The 17,393-nt window shown below is 42.1% G+C and overlaps 1 protein-coding gene across 3 annotated transcripts in view; it reads right to left on the bottom strand.

Annotated features, from left to right (window-relative positions):
- Window positions 1–17,393, bottom strand: part of LOC120533516 (gastrula zinc finger protein XlCGF57.1-like) — a 695,777-nt gene that overhangs the window by 66,364 nt on the left and 612,020 nt on the right. The window contains exons 1-2 of one of the 3 annotated variants that reach the window (XM_039760436.1): window positions 8,675–8,719; window positions 5,394–5,841 (exon numbers count right to left, since the gene is read on the bottom strand). In XM_039760436.1, coding sequence (XP_039616370.1) covers window positions 5,394–5,841; window positions 8,675–8,713 — 487 coding nt within the window. In that variant the 5' untranslated portion in view covers window positions 8,714–8,719. Of the gene's footprint in view, window positions 1–5,393; window positions 5,842–8,674; window positions 8,720–17,393 lie in introns of those variants that run through there. The other 2 variants (XR_005634526.1, XM_039760437.1) reach the window with 2 other exon arrangements.

Here is a 17,393-nt window from a genome sequence, read left to right as displayed (position 1 = left end):
TCAGTTGCACCCCCTCACCCTGTAATCCTGAATGAATGGCTGAAGCGCAGCTCATACCAGTTATCAGCTCAGTAATTCATCTAAACACAAAGGTGTAAATCAGAGTATAGGCTGCAGCTTTTCAGAGTGTTCAAAGAAATCAACACCAAAACTGACATTCATTTTAGGCTTGTAACCAAGAACTGAACCTGCCTGTTTGTGAGGGGAAAAATAACGAGCCTATGAGCAGGCCCTGGATCAGCAACTAGAAGGGGCTTTAATTCAATCACCAGGGTCTACATCCAACTTTAAATGTAGCTGCATTTTCTGTCTCTTTTGGTGGATGAAGACTGAGGATATTTTTTGTCTGGGGAGCCAAGAAGCAGAAAATGCTTTCTCTGTGTGGGCTGAAAGCTGACAATTTGCTCCCTTTTGAGGTGGCAAGCCATCCACACTGTGCAGAGCAAACAGTTCACAAACTTTCTTTGACGTGTAAGCTCCTCTCCATAGAGTCTTGGACATGGACGCCCTGAACTGACTCTAAGAGCCTCTCTTCCCAACCTCTGATCAAGTCCCTAAGCAGTCTGGCAAAACTTAAAAAGAGCCATTATTACAAGACGGGAGTTTCGTTACAAACCCTCTTGAGTCACAGAGGTGCAGAGGAAATAGTAAGGTGCCTAACAGTGAGTTGATAAAAAGACAGAATCAAAGCGCACCATGAACAAAGGAACAGATAGAAAAGACGACGAGTCAAATCTGAAGAGAGAAAAGGACCATTTGAACCCGGAACAACAACAGCAACAACTCCACATAACATCAGAAATCATCTTTAAGGCCCGGGAATGATAAAACTGTTTATCTGAGCCAAGAAAAATTAGAACTTTAAACAGCAAGTAAAGAAGCAATCTCTTCTGTGATATGCTTGTAAGTCTCATCTGTCTGCGTCCTTTCTGCTCTGTCAACAAATAACCAGTTACCAATTTTAAATAATCCTAAAAAAAAATTCATTAATTCACAGCGTTTTATTGGATTATTTATTTGAAGATTTTTGAGAGATGCTGCACTTATCTATTTGAACACTGCTTTGGTTTTGATTGTTGTTTTAATAAAAGCACTTTGCACTTTTTGCACCATCCCCTTGTTACATTGTTGTGCCTCATTCTCCAGCTCCTCTGTGACATTACCGACGGTGTCGGGTTCAAGAGCTCCCAAAATGCAGATGGGAGCATGGAGCAGAACCCCCATTGTCACAATAACTAATACCTCGACATCCCTAGAATTAGCCTAGTCACTCTTCACTGGACTTGTCTACCTCTGCTAGGTCTGTTTTGTAGCCTGGAGACACAAACTGCACACAGTACTCCAGATGAGGCCTGCGGTGTTTTATAAAACCTCTGCATAATCTCCTGTGACTTGTACTCCACACATCAGGGCGCTAAATACCTTACATTCTCTTAGCCTTCTTAATGACTTCTGAACTCTCTAGGAGTCGGTGGTGATGACTTCACTACGAACTCATAAATCCTTCTCGTAAGGTTTACTTTAGATATTCACACCTTCCATTGTGTATACAAACCATACATTTTTACTTCCTACATGTAATACTTTGCATTTACTTAAATTAAATTTCATCTTCAACAAATCTGCCCAAGCCTGTGTACTGTCTGAATCCCTCTATGATGATTTAACAGATTCTTGATTATTGGCATCACCTGAAAACTTAACCACCTTGTTATTTTTATTCCTATCCAAATCATTTATATCATTATGCTACTCGATATCCAGAGGCTGTTCCGTTGCGCTCAGCCACGTCTTAAGCTATCGCAAGGGAAAATGTATGGGACTTTAACGTCATCCCTAAAGATGTCCTTACAGACCAAGAGATGCCTTTTATGTCTGAAAACATTTAGGGAAATGTCCAAGTTACTTAAAATAAAGCATTTAAAGTCCACGGTGTATCATCCATAAACCGATGGTCTAGCAGAGATTTAATCAGACTCTCAAACAAATGCTCTGCAAGGTGGTCAGCAGGGACAGGGTTCTCTCCTTTTGAATTGTTATAAGGATGACAACCTCGAGGAATATTGGATATTTTAATAGAAGGATGGGAAGAAGAGGCTTTTCCCTCTACCAATATGTTAAAATATATCACGCAGTTACGCGATAGATTTGGGAAAATTCGATCGATATTAAAAAGCCACTGTCACAAAGATGTGTCACTGACATCATAAATGTTTGGGGCAGCCACCTGTATATTGTTTCCTGGCTGCAAAATTAAAGAAAATTGAAAATAGATGTTCACAGGTTTGAGTCCAAAATAGTTTGGATATTTTGAAAGTAAGATGGCAGCTTTAAATGCCGGTAAGGGAAATGATGTCATCAGACCCGGAACCAGAAGTAACATTGTTGGAACCGGAAGTGACATCATCATTGGTGCCAGAACCCTGCAGGATTTTCCATGCAGAGAGATTGAGAAAAACAGTCAGCGCACCCTGCCGCCCCCTGGTCTGGCGTGGTATTTCTATCACTTAGGCCATTCAGCTGTCTCCCAGTCACACGTGTGTGACAATATATTTATATAGCAGTGGCCCTAACACTGGCCCTTGTAGGACACTACTCTTACAACCAACCAGTTCTGATAGGGTTCCTCGCACCATAACCCTAAGATTGCTATGTTTAGCCAATTCTGCACCCATCTGCACACCACACTGTGAACTTTCACTTCTTTTAGTTTAGTGGCACCTTATCAGATACCTTCTAAAAGTCCAGATAAATAATATCATATGTTCCACTTTGATTATATCCTTTGGTTGGTTCCTCATAGATTCCCAGCATGTTAGTAAAACACAACCTCCCTCATCTGAATCCATGCTGACTGTTTAGTAAAACTCCTGTTCTTGTCATGTGTAACTCAATCTTTTCCTTAATAATTCCTTTAATTTATTTTCGTGTGATGCAAGTTAAGCTTACTGACCTGTTGATACTTTAATTTTCCCAATCACCCTTTCTATGCTAATGGGATTACATTTTCCAGTTCATAAAAATTGTCCCAGTGTGCAGTGACTACTAAAAAATATCCATCAAAGGATTATATATGTATTCACTAAACTCTGTAAGCATTTGAGGATAAATAGCATCTGGTCTTGGAGATTTGTTTGAATTCAACCAATTCAATCTCAGCAGCACTTCTCTCTCTACAATTTCCAAATCCATCAGTACCTCCTTAGTAGTTCCTGTTACAACTGAGCAGCTATCCACTTTTTCAGATATGAAATTTTAAGAAAATGGAAAGTTTAGAGCATTTTATATTTCACTATCTGTGTATTGTAATTCTCCTTTATTGTTCATGCGGCACTTCACTTCCTCCTTAACTGTTATTTTACTCCTAAAATACTGAAAGAATGTCTTTGGCTGCAAAATTTCTCTTTAACTGTCTTTTAGAGACCTCATAACTTTCCTAATGGTTGCTTTCAAATGCACTACTGTTAGAATTGGGGTTATTCATCTTAAATGACTTATTCAGTTGTTTTTTTTCCCTCTGCAGCTTCTTTTTAACCTCCTTATTTACCCAATGCTGAGATTTTATTAATTATTCTGAATCCATCCCGCATCATATGTAAAATGTTTAACTTCTTTCTGCTTGGAAATCACATTTACGTTTGCCTGTTTATTGCTATGACACGGACTTGTCGGCTACTACAAAAGCTTTCTTCACCCTCTGCCCCACAAACCCAAAGGTTGGAGTAAGACTGGAGTAACACCTGCTGTTGTGTGAATTACAAAACAAAAACAAAAAAACCTTGTAAAAAGCATTAAAACTAATAAACTGCTTCTCTGCTCCTTAATAGCTACCAAAAAAAAAAAACCAAAGTGTTTAGGAGCAAAAGTCATATTTAATGCACATTCACATAGATGGAGCACGGACTAGCACAGAACACACAGTCTTTTTCACTTTATGATTTAAGAATGATGTCAACATGTCAGTCTAAGTTGTTTCTCCAATCCACCACTTCAACGTGTAATCCAAAGGTTTGACATTTCATTCAAATACTTCTTTAAGGATTTCACAAGAACCTTAGAAGAACAGAAGAGATGTGTAAAGCTGGTAAATGTGATAAAAGAATTTTGGAACACCTGGGTGTTCGGCAATGCATAGAAAGTCATAATGCCTACAAAAATGGAGGAAACTCACTACTGGAAAGGGCAACCCACAATGATCACAGCATGAAAGCAGAGGTGAATAGGAACCCAGACAGGCAGAGCAAAGGGCCTGCAGAAGTCTCTGGGACTTCTGAAAGTCTCTATCCTTGTGTTCTTATTGAGAAAAAAGTGTAACAATGTAGTTTACAGAAGGACAACAAAATGAGATCAATGCAATCTAGCAAAACCATCACTTTACATCTTAAAACCTGTAAAAGATCATCTTGATGTTCCATGAACAGACAATGTTCTATGAGTGAATGAGACAAAAGTTGAAGTCTTTGGTCAAAACCTGCAACACCATGTTTGGAGGTAAGACAAAAGTGGACATTGATACTAAAGACTCAAGGTGAAAGGAGCATTATGGTTTGGCCTGCATGTTTCTTCATGGCCTGTAACACTTGACATGATCAATGGTTACTGAATTGAAAATATTATCAAGAAATCTGACAGAAAAGTATTAGGATAGTAGAAGTTTGACAAAAGTTAAGTGATGTCACAGGACAATGAGCCCAAACACAGGAAGAAATCAAAAACAGAAAGGGTTAAACATACAGTAACAGGTGTTCTGTCAATAAGAGACACGAGATGCTGTGGCCTGACCTAAAGAGAACTGATCAGAAAAGGGCACTCAGGGATGAAGGAACTGAAAAGGTTTGGAATAAAGGAATGGGTTAAAATTAATTACTGATCAGTAGCTACAAAAAGTTGTGTTTAGGTCATTACTGTTAAAGAAGGACCAACCAGTCTGTAAAGATAGGAAGGTCATGGAGTGGACTGTGAATGTTTAAACAATGTGTTCAGGATTGACAAGAAGCTGTCGAATTGTTTGTGTTATTACAGTAGTTTAGGATAACTGAGGCTGTCTGAAATCAGAGTTTAGTTGAAGATTGGACTACATTGTTAAGAGGAATTAATATGGATACCCAGGAAATTCCAGAGGGATCAATACCTTTGTCTTGCTCTTGGACATTTGTATAGCACTCTTTATCGAGGATAGGCTGAGGACTTTTGCATAAAGTCACTATAATGGAAGAACTGCAAATTGCTAAATCTTACATTACAATTGATGAAATCTCGCACTAAATTTAAACACACAATAAAATAAAGTATTTTCACTCTATTTCTATATTTCTCACATAATTCACAAGACCCAACCTTTCAAGCTCATAAACCCCAACCCTAAATCTTACACATTTTTATTTTGCACTTACTTTTTCCAGACTTCTTTGAAGGTGGTCGCTTATTTTTCTGAGCTCTAACAGATGTGGTTTCCACAGCCCTCTTTGGTTCAGACTCTAATGATTCAGACTTCATATTAATAGAAGGCTTTGGAGATGAACAGTGTTTGCTATGAGAAGAGTCTAACCTGGTGACCACTCTTTCTTGAAGGTTGTCTTCTTTTACACTGTCCATATTTGTATGGGTATGTGTCTCAATACTGACAGAATTCTCTTCAGGTTCTTCTTTATTGCCCACTGGCTGCAGTTCACTGTCCTCCTCCTTGATGTTCAGACTTTCCTGTTTAAGGTAGATGGACTCCCACTCACAGTCCTCCTCCTTAATATTTACAGTTTTCTCCATGATATTTGCGTCCACATCACAGGTGTCCCGTTTCACATCCATTGAGATGTTCCAGTAAACAGCAGCTTTTGCTTTTCTCTGTGAAAAGAGCAAGAATCAGCTTCATTAAAACTTCATCACTTATATCTAAAGACACTTGAAAATCATTTTAGAACAGGCTCTGTGTTATGGTTTATGTAACATTAGACAGTTTGTAGCATGCTGACAGTAACTCAATGCTCTTCATTTCAGATTATCAGAATCTTGGGAGTGGAGTGAAGGTCCAACAGACTCTGAAACATGAAGAACATCTTACATAGTTGTGGGTCAGCAGTATTCACTACTTGAATTAAACATACAGTGCTGCTGGGATCCTAGAATTGTCTTATCAGTTTATGTTGATGAAGGTTTGTACAAGTAGGGGCACAGAATTGTGTTAAGAAACAGTAAAATCTGGAGGGAGGAGATGAAAGAGGAACTTAACTTTGCTGAAATGCACAGCTGCAACAAGAGAAGACAAGTAAGTGAAATAAGGGGTTTGCTAGCTTAGGCTGACAGGTGTAACTGACCGTGCATAACTTCTATTTTTGTCAGTAGGTTTGACAAACCTTTTCAATTCATTAAAGGCCACCTGTACCCACTTTACCCACTGAATCAATCATAGCTTTTGATTCTGCTTTCAGATTTAATCAAACCCCCTTGTGCTCACTAAATGTTTTAAATTGCATTGTTCTGTTAAACTGTGACCATCCCTCCTCCATTATTAAATAGCTGATTGATTTGACTTAAGCTACTTAACTGCACCACCATAACAGGGATGGATGTGGGTCGTGTTAAAAGGAAAAAGTGTTTTTAACTCTGTAAGAAAGGGCAGAGTAGGCTCTTTTTTAATTAGAAGGCCACGTTCCTTCAATGTGGGAGGTGGCATAATTCACATCTTCTATCACATTTTGATGACCAGTGTGATTTTCTACATTGCAGTGTGCTGAGCTGCATACATCACATCAAGAGAGACCGACTGAATGAACAGGCTAATTAAAAGGGCAAGATCAGTCATAGATGCACCCTGGACCCCCTGGAGTTTCTAGCTGAGGAGAGGATTAAAACTAAACCGAGTGCCACTATGAACAATGCTGCGCAATAAAATGGAGTTCTTTCAAATCATTCCGCATAAGTGTGTCAAGAAACACTACGGGGGCTCCTTTATACCAACAGTAATACATCTGTTCATGTCTCATGCTGACAGTGGCAGCCAATTCAGAACTTTTCTTTCTTTTTATTTTTCTTGTTTCATAGTCATTCTGGTGTGTGTTCAGACCAAAGTGTGTGTATGTTTATCTACTTATTTATCTACCTTTTTATTAACTATGTAACTTCTATCTTGTGGCAAATAAAGTTATACTAAGTCTATTATATCTATTGTTGATTGCTATCTATTGTTGATTGCTTAATATATCCATCCATCCTCTTCCGCTTATCCGAGGTCGGGTCGCGGGGGCAGCAGCTTAAGCAGAGAGACCCAGACTTCCCTCTCCCCGGCCACTTCTTCCAGCTCTTCGGGAGAATCCCAGGCGTTCCCAGGCCAGCCGGGAGACATAGTCCCTCCAGCGTGTCCTGGGTCTTCCCCGGGGCCTCCTCCCGGTTGGACGTGCCCGGAACACCTCACCAGGGAGGCATCCAGGAGGCATCCTATCAGATGCCCGAGCCACCTCATCTGACTCTTCTTGATGCGGAGGAGCAGCGGCTCTACTCTGAGCCCATTCCCGGATGACTGAGCTTCTCACCCTATCTTTAAGGGAAAGCCCAGACACCCTGCGGAGGAAACTCATTTCAGCCGCTTGTATTCGCGATCTCGTTCTTTTGGTCACTACCCATAGCTCATGACCATAGGTGAGGGTAGGAGCGTAGATCGACTGGTAAATTGAACCATAGGTGAGGGTAGGAGCGTAGATCGACTGGTAAATTGAGAGCTTTGCCTTACGGCTCAGCTCCTTTTTCACCACGACAGACCGATAACAGATTTGCTTAAACTGTTTGTTTAAATTGGTGTACATATTTACAATTTTATTGGGTACAACATCAGAAGAGTGACTTTGATATAACACGTATCTCACTTGAGCCAGTTACTGAGGGAGGTCGTGGTGGTCAGCTTAATAATTGGGGAGTTTGGTCGCAGGTGGACACAAAGGTGACATCGCCGAGTGGAGGTGAGACTTGTGCTGGTATTCCTTAACAGGGCAGCATTTGTAACGAGATTACTGTGCTGTGAGAAAGACACCCACTGTGTGGACTGACTGAGGGGGCAGGAGAGGTAAACATTTGAGCTGGTGGTGATTTTTAAATTGATTTTATGATCTTGGGTTTACTTTGTTTTGGGAGGCAGATATTGCTGATTGAGATCAAAAGCTGGTGCTGTGATTGTCTCAGTGAACACTAAAGAGGTAAATCTTAGCCCTACTTAATAATTAATCCACAAATCCATTATCGAAGAGTGATATACTTTTTTATGTTATGTTTAACAGTGGCTGTTGTTGGCCTCTGTTTCCTCAAATTGTGATTATTTATTGAATTAATGTATTTACCAGCTTTCTGCTGGTCAGTTGAAAGTGGCATTTGAAGTTGTAAATCAATCTTCACCACTTTCTCCTTAATCTTTGTCAAATGAGCTTGGAATGCAGGAATACATGGTAAGTAATCAAAATGTAGAGGAGGAGGTGGTGACAGTGTGACTGGACTATGTGAAGTAGAAAATGGACTCGAAAATGTGAAGTGAACTGGAAACACACATATACTGATGATCGAATAGAAAGACACTCAGGAGGCCACAGGGGGATTGACTCAAGTAAAGATCGACGCTGGGGTGGAGGCCGCGCTGCTTGCCCCTCGCTTAAATTGTGTGCAATAACTCTGAGTTGAGCAAATGAGAACTTACACATCCATAAAACGGTATCTCCAAACTCCGAGCACTCATCTTTGTTTGTCTCTCCGTGTTCAAATTCTTAATTTGAAGACTTTTCAATGAAATATCGCACTCTCAAATGACCTTACAGTTTTTATATAATGTCACAAAAATGACCCTTAAACATTGAGAAGGTTTGGGGCAGCCACCTGTATAATTGTTTCCGGCTGCAAAACTAATTAATTAGCAAAGACATGTGCATTCAACTAAGTAAAAAACAGAACTGATCTTCTGGAGACAAAACAGCGGCTTTAAAGGTCAGCAAAGGAAGTGATGTCATCAATAATGGAACTGGAAGTGACGTCAGTGGCTGCCCCAGAGCTGGGCAGGATTTCCCTAGAATGGTCTGCAAAAGATCGAGAGGGAAAATTAGTGCACTTCGCCACCCCCTGGTCTGGCATGGAATCACAGGTATTCAAGCCCTTTAGTTGTCTCCTAAACACACGTGTGTGACAGGACCCCCCCAGCCCAGACCTGTCGGGTCGGGTGTTCTGCACCGAGAGGTCGTGAATGCGGGAGAAAGCATCGGCGTTGGCATGGAGAGAACCCTTCCGATAAAGGAGCAGGAACTTATAAGGTTGTAAATCAAGGAACCACCTTGTGACTCGTAGGTTAGACTCCTTATGCAAGGCCATCCACTGTAAAAGTGCATGGTTCGTGACAAGTGTAAACTCCCGACCCAAGAGGTAGTACCTCAACTGTGTAATCGCCCACTTAATCGCAAGTGACTCCCTCTCCACCGCCGCATACCTGGTCTCCCGATCCAGCAGTTTCCGGCTCAGGTACATGACGGGGTGTTCAGCACCATGGACGCTTTGGCTGGCTCAGCACGGCTCCTAGGCCTGTGTCCGAAGCGTCCGTCTGGAGGATAAAAGACAGTGAAAAGTCAGGTGCCTTTAAAACAGGTGCCGACATCAGGGCCTTTTTTACAAACCGGATTCCAAAAAAGTTGGGACACTAAGCAAATTGTGAATAAAAACTGAATGCAATGATGTGGAGATGGCAAATGTCAATATTTTATTTGTAATAGAACGTAGATGACAGATCAAACGTTTAATCCGAGTAAATGTATCATTTTAAAGGAAAAATGTGTTGATTCAAAATTTCACGGTGTCAACAAATCCCACAAAAGTTGGGACAAGTAGCAATAAGAGGCTGGAAAAAGTAAATTTGAGCATAGCGAAGAGCTGGAAGACCAATAAACACTAATTAGGTCAATTGGTAACATGATTGGGTATAAAAAGAGCTTCTCAGAGTGGCAGTGTCTCTCAGAAGCCAAGATGGGTAGAGGATCACCAATTCCCACAATGTTGCGCAGAAAGATAGTGGAGCAATATCAGAAAGGTGTTACCCAGCACAAAATTTCAAAGAATTTGCATCTATCATCATCAGAAGATTCAGAGAATCTGGAACAATCTCTGTGCGTAAGGGTCAAGGCCGTAAAACCATACTGGATGCCTGTGATCTCCGGGCCCTTAAACGACACTGCACCATAAACAGGAATGCTACTGTAAAGGAAATCACAGAATGGGCTCAGGAATACTTCCAGAAACCATTGTCAGTGAACACAATCCACTGTGCCATCCGCCGTTGCCAGCTGAAACTCTACAGTGCAAAGAAGAAGCCATTTCTAAGCAAGATCCACAAGCTGAGGCGTTGTCACTGGGCCAGGGATCATTTAAAATGGAGTGTGGCAAAATTGAAGACTGTTCTGTGGTCAGACGAGTCACGATTCGAAGTTCTTTTTGGAAATCTGGGAAACCATGTCATCCGGACCAAAGAGGACAGGGACAACCCAAGTTGTTATCAACGCTCAATTCAGAAGCCTGCATCTCTAATGGTATGGGGTTGCACGAGTGCGTGTGGCATGGGCAGCTTGCATGTCTGGAAAGGCACCATCAATGCAGAAAAATATATTCAGGTTCTAGAACAACATTTGCTCCCATCCAGACGTCATCTCTTTCAGGGAAGACCCTGCATTTTTCAACAAGATAATGCCAGACCACATTCTGCATCAATCACAACATCATGGCTGCGTAGGAGAAGGATCCGGGTACTGAAATGGCCAGTCTGCAGTCCAGATCTTTCACCTATAGAGAACATTTGGTGCATCATAAAGAGGAAGGTGCGACAAAGAAAGCCCAAGACGATTGAACAGTTAGAGACCTGTATTAGACAAGAATGGGAGAGCATTCCTATTTCTAAACTTGAGAAACTGGTTGAGTGTTGTAAGAAGAAGGGGAGATGCCACACGGTGGTGAAAATGGCCTTGTCCCAACTTTTTTGGGATTTGTTGAAACCATGAAATTCTGAATCAACATATTTTTCCCTTAAAATGATACATTTTCTCAGTTTAAGCTTTTGTTCCGCGATTTATGTTCTATTCTGAATAAAATATTAGAAGTTGGCACCTCCACATCATTGCATTCAGTTTTTATTCACGATTTGTATAGTGTCCCAACTTTTTTGGAATCCAGTTTGTAAGTCACCGAAGGCTGCCTCAGTCGTCTCAGTCCATACCACAGTGTGAGGAGCCCTCTGCTTTGTAAAATTAGTCAAAGGCATGGCTCTCTCTGAAAACTGTGGTACAAACCGACGGTAGTACCCTCCCAAGCCAAGAAACGCCTGGACCTGCCGCTTGGTTCGTGGATGGGGCCATATCTAAATGGCTTCTATTTTAGAGCACTGCAGCCTCACAGTACCACGACCCACAAGGTAGCCCAAATATTTGGATTCTTTCAATCCAAAGAAAAATTTTTTTGGATTGATTCTAAGACCGGCTTCACCCAGCATCCGTAATATTGTTCGGACATGCTGTTCCTTTCAGCTGCTGGAACAGATGATGACATCATCTAGGTAGGCAGCACTATACGTGTTATGGGGGCGGAACACTTTGTTCACCAGATGCTTTAAAGTTGCAGGAGCCCCATGTAACCCAAATGGAAGGACACAATACTGCCAGTGCCCACTAGGGGTGCTAAACGCAGTTTTACCCTTTGCGGAATCCATTAATGGAACCTGCAAGTACCCTATAGTCATGTCAAGTGTGGTCAGATATTGTCCAAGGAGGTCATCCAATCAAGGCATTGGATAAGCATCAAATTGTGAGACCTGATTAAGTCAACGGAAGTCATTGCAAAACATCCAACTCCCGTCAGGCTTAGAAACCAAGACAATTGGGCTGGACCAGGGACTACGACTCTCCTCTATGACTCCTAACTCCAGCATGCGCTTGATTTCCAGTTCCACTTCAGCCTTCTTTGCCTCGGGAAGACGATAGGGGCATTCTTGGACTATGACCCCGAGCACCGTCACAATATCATGGGCAACAAGAGAGGTCCTTCAAGGTTTTTCATCTACCACCTCCGGGACGGATGAGATAACTGCTTCAAGCTCCCACCTCTGTCGGGTATTCAAATTAGACCCGAAGCTAAGGGTGTTAACCGGAGCAAAGAAGGAGCGGGGCTGGCCGGAGGTGGAATCAGGGTCCCTTTCCTTCCACGGTTTCAGTAGATTCACGTGATATATCCGCTCCCTCTATTGACGATTGGGTTGTTTCAGCAAATAATCGACGAGTCCCTTTCTCTCCTTAACTTCGTATGGTCCTTGCCAGTGGGCAAGTAGTTTAGAGTGGGAGGTGGGAATCAACACCATGACCCAATCCCCCGGTTGAAACTCCTGAAGTGTCGTGCCACAGTCATAATAGTGGGCCTGTGCTGCTTGCGCCTCCTCCATGTGACTTTTTAATATGGGCCGAATTTTTTCAAATCTATCACGTAATTGCACGATATACTCCAAAATATTAGTTAAGGGAAGGGCCTCTCCTTCCCAACCTTCTTTTAAAATTTCCAAAATATGCCCTGGGGTTGTCATCCATATAACAATTCAAAAGGTGAGAACTTGAGGGACTTCCCTGTAGGCAAAGAGAACGAGGGGGAGGAGCTGATCCCAATTCCTCCCATCCCCGCTGACCACCTTGTGAAGCATCTGTTTGAGAGTCTGATTAAAACTCTCTACTAAACCGTCGGTTTGAGGATGATGCACGCGGTTGTCAAGTGCTTTATTTTAAGTAACTAGGCCATTTCTTGAACGTTTGAGGTAAACGGCATTCCTTGGTCCGTAAGGACTTCTTTTGGAACCCCAACCCCAATTCTGAAATACAGAAGCGGTGAACCTCCTCATTAATTCTGGGCCAATAGAAACGGAGATTAATACACTCTAATGTTTTCTCGGTGCCCAGGTGGCCTCCTAGGAGGTGGGCGTGCGCTAACTCACAAACTTGCTGCCAGAAAGTTCGTGGAATTAGCAACAGCTTCCGCACCCCACCCTCGTGCTCACAGACCCGATATATATTAAATTATTTTCTACTAGCAAAATACCCGCGCCTCGCAGCGGAGAAGTAGTGTGTTAAAGAAGTTATGAAAAAGAAAAGGAAGCATTTTAAAATTAACGTAACATGATTGTCAATGTAATTGTTTTGTCAATGTTATGAGTGTTGCTGTCATATATATATACTGTATATATATATATACACAGACACACACACATACAGTGGGTATGGAAAGTATTCAGACCCCTTTCAATTTTTCACTGTTATATTGCAGCTATTTGCTAAAATCATTTAAATTAATTTTTTTCCTCATTAATGTACACACAGCACCCCATATTGACAGACAAAAAATTTTTTTTTGAAATTGTGGCAAATTTATTAAAAAAGAAAAACTAAAATATCACATGGTCCTAAGTATTCATACCCATTGCTCAGTATTTAGTAGAAGCACCCTTTTGAGCTAATACAGCCATGAGTCTTCTTGGGAAAGATGCAACAAGTTTTTCACACCTGGATTTGGGGATCCTCTGCCATTCCTCCTTGCAGATCCTCTCCAGTTCTGTCAGGTTGGATGGTAAACGTTGGTAGACAGCCATTTTTAGGTCTCTCCAGAGATGCTCAATTGGGTTTAAGTCAGGGCTCAGGCTGGGCCATTCAAGAACAGTCACAGAGTTGTTGTGAAGCCACTCCTTCGTTATTTTAGCTGTGAGCTTAGGGTCATTGTCTTGTTGGAAGGAAAACCTTCGGCCCAGTCTGAGGTCCTTCGCACTCTGGAGAAGGTTTTTGTCCAGGATATCCCTGTACTTGGCCGCATTCATCATTCCCTCGATTGCAACCAGTCGTCCTGTCCCTGCAGCTGAAAAACACCCCCACAGCATGATGCTGCCACCGCCATGCTTCACTTTGGGGATTGTATTGGACAAGTGATGAGCAGTGCCTGGTTGTCTCCACACATACCGCTTAGAATTAAGGCCAAAAGGTTCTATCTTGGTCTCATCAGACCAGAGAATCTTAAAGTTTTGACTTTATATATTCCGACGCCAACTTTATATATTCAGAAAATGAATGTATTTGCCTGTTTGGCACCCCATAATATGTGTATATATACATATACATATATATATATATATATATATATATATATATATATATATATATATACATATATATATATATACACACATATATATATATATACACACATATATATATATATATATATATATATATATATTGTCACACACGTGCGAGTTGGAGGCAGTCAAAGAGCCCAAAGGTGAGTGAAATCTCGCGAGACAAGAATTTATCACGTGGTACTTACCTGAATCTCTTTCTACCTACAGAAAACTGGAAGAAAAATAAACCCATCCATTTTCAGTTCCAAAATGGCGCGATGACATCACTTCGGTTCCCATCCAATGACATCACTTCCGGTTCCACACTCAACTACTCCTGTCTGCTCACGATGACGTTGGTTCCGTGGTCCCGCCTCCAATCGTCACTTCCTGCCAACCATTTCCTCTCCCATCATCCCATCTGTTATTTAAACGCCATTTTGTTACCATGTATTCATTCATTCTGTACTGAAAAGTCATTCTGAATCAACCATTTTTCACTTTGTCTGGACGACAATATATGGGGACGATCCCCAAATCTTTTTCTATTTTTGAAAGACTCTTTATTTATTACATTGGCGTAGTCGGCAGGATACTTGTTCAACATGACAGAAGAACAGGACCTCAACGCTGTACTAAGTACAATTGTGGGAGATCTACAAACTCTGAAAATTCAGATGGGGGAAACCAGGACCCAATTGGCGGAAGCCGAGGCTCGTTCCCGTGCTGGTGTACGGACGGAGGTAGCTCGGTCACAGCCAATTCAGTTAACCCCCTTGACTGAATCTGATGACATTGAGTCTTATTTTTTGATTTTTGAGCGTACCGCTAAGCGGAACGCGTGGCCGAGGTCGGAGTGGGCGTACCTACTGGCTCCCTATTTGAAGGGAACAGCGCAGAGGGCTTACTACGACTTAACTGAGGAGCAGGCGGCCAATTATGATGCGCTAAAATTGGAGGTGTTCAAACGCTACGGCGTTTCACCAGAACAACAGGCGAGAGAGTGGAGGGAGTGGCAATTCGATCCAGAAAGGCCGTTAAGATCGCAGGGCTTTGAAGCCTGGGGCAAGGTGTGTCGCTGGCTACGCCCGACATCAACTCCTCCCACAAAATGGCTGAGCTCCTTGCCTGCGAGACATTTGTACATGCCCTCCCTGACCACATCGCCCAACAAGTAAGAAAGCACAGTTACGAAGATATGGACACCTTAATCCAAATAGCGGAACGTCATTGGGCAGCCTGTAAATCAGGGCGGTCGGAAAGGTCCTCTCGCCGAACCCAACAGATACGTGGGGCAGCTCCTGAGCCCCCTCGACAAACTCCCGAACCTGCCGTTCGTAGAAGGGACAGACTAGCCGGTCCCCTCGCTGTTTCAAGTGTGGGGAGATCGGACATCTGTCCCCGAACTGTGCCTACGAGCCTATGGATTGCTCGGTAGTAAGGGGAGAAAGGTACTGTGCCACAGTGATTAATCCTCTGTCTCTTCCATATACAGGTGCAGTTATTATAAATGGCAGAAAGGTAAGGGCAATGTTTGATTCCGGGAGTAACATTTCCATTGTTGCTACCCGATCGTATTACGCAACAGTGGACTCAAGGGAAAACCAGTCTAAAATGTATACATGGGGATATTAAATATTATAAACAGCCAGGTGTGTAATATCAGTAGCTCATAAATTAACCAGTATGGCTATGGCTGTATTACCCGATCCCCCTTTTCCAGTCATATTAGGAAGAGATTGGAATAAAATTAACAGCGGTAATAACGTAACTGCATCTAATAAGAATTTGGGCTTAGTGATGGAGAATAATGCTCCGACTGCCTCCACGCCGTGTCCCTCAGTAGCACGGATCCATACGGGTACCCAGTGCGAAAGTTTTGATGTCCCATCGTCCTCTGCGGGAGCTGATACAGTCGACGCAGAAGACGTAGAGACAGTAGCCCCTCCCATTGAACTCGAAAGAGATCCTATACAAAACTTAACGTCCCAGTTCCTATTAACTCCATCGTCATTTAAAAGAGAACAATGGAATGACGATTCATTAAAAAATGCTAGAAATGCAGTAGTATCTACTGACGGTTATACAAACCTAGATCCCATGCCACCGATGCCGTTCTTTGTAATTAAAAATGATTTATTATATAGAGTGGCAGAACACGAGGGTGAAGTGCGGGCTTTGTTGTTAATTCCACGTACTTTTCAAAGGTATGTGAATTAGCACATGCCCACCTTCTAGGAGCCCATTTAGGCTCGAAAAACTTTGGAGAGGATAAAACTCAGATTTTATTGGCGGGAGTTAATGAGGAGGTCAGGCGATTTTGCACTTCATGCCCGGAGTGTCAACTTCGCCAGATACCCAGAAGGTCTAAAGCTCCTCTTATTCCCCTTCCCTGATTGACATCCCGTTTGAAGCGAGTTGGTATTGATCTCGTTGGTCCATTAGAACCCTCGTTAAAAGGTTTTAAATATATTCTAGTTCTAGTAGATTATGCCACTCGCTTTCCAGAAGCTGTTCCGTTGCGCTCAGCTAATTCAAAAAATATCGCACGGGAATTAGTAGGGATATTCGCGTGTTGGGATCCCCAAGGAGGTCTTAACAGATCAAGGGACTCCTTTCACTTCAGAAACGTTCAGGAAGTGGCCAAATTACTCAGGATAAAACATCTGAAAACATCGGTTTATCATCCCCAAACTGATGGATTGGTTGAACGTTTTAATCAGACGTTAAAACAGATGTTACGCAAGGTAGTTAACGAGGACGGAAGAAACTGGGATCAGTTGCTTCCTCTCGTTTTGTTTGCCTATCGGGAAGTCCCTCAAACCTCAACAGGATTTTCTCCTTTTGAATTATTATACGGAAGGCAACCCAGGGGGCTTTTGGACATGTTAAAAGAAGGATGGGAGGAGGAGGTACTCCCTACTTCAAATATTCTTGAATATATCGCAATTACGCGATAGACTAGAGAAGATCAGACCTATCCTAAAAGAGAATTTAGAAAAAGCGCAAGCAGCACAGTCACGTTATTATAATAGAAACACCACCATTCGGGAATTTGTCCCGGGTGATCGTGTTATGGTATTAGTCCCAACCTCTCATTATAAATTATTAGCTCATTGGCAAGGACCGTATGAAATTAAAGAAAGAAAAGGTCTCGTCGACTATTTAGTTAAACAACCTAATCGTCGACCGACCGAAAGAGTATACCATATTAATTTGCTGAAACCGTGGAAGGAAAGGGAACCCG

This window comes from Polypterus senegalus, chromosome 8 (genome assembly GCF_016835505.1).
Source record: "Polypterus senegalus isolate Bchr_013 chromosome 8, ASM1683550v1, whole genome shotgun sequence".
NCBI classification, from domain to species: domain Eukaryota; kingdom Metazoa; phylum Chordata; class Cladistia; order Polypteriformes; family Polypteridae; genus Polypterus; species Polypterus senegalus.
This window is presented reverse-complemented; position numbering and strand designations above follow the sequence as displayed.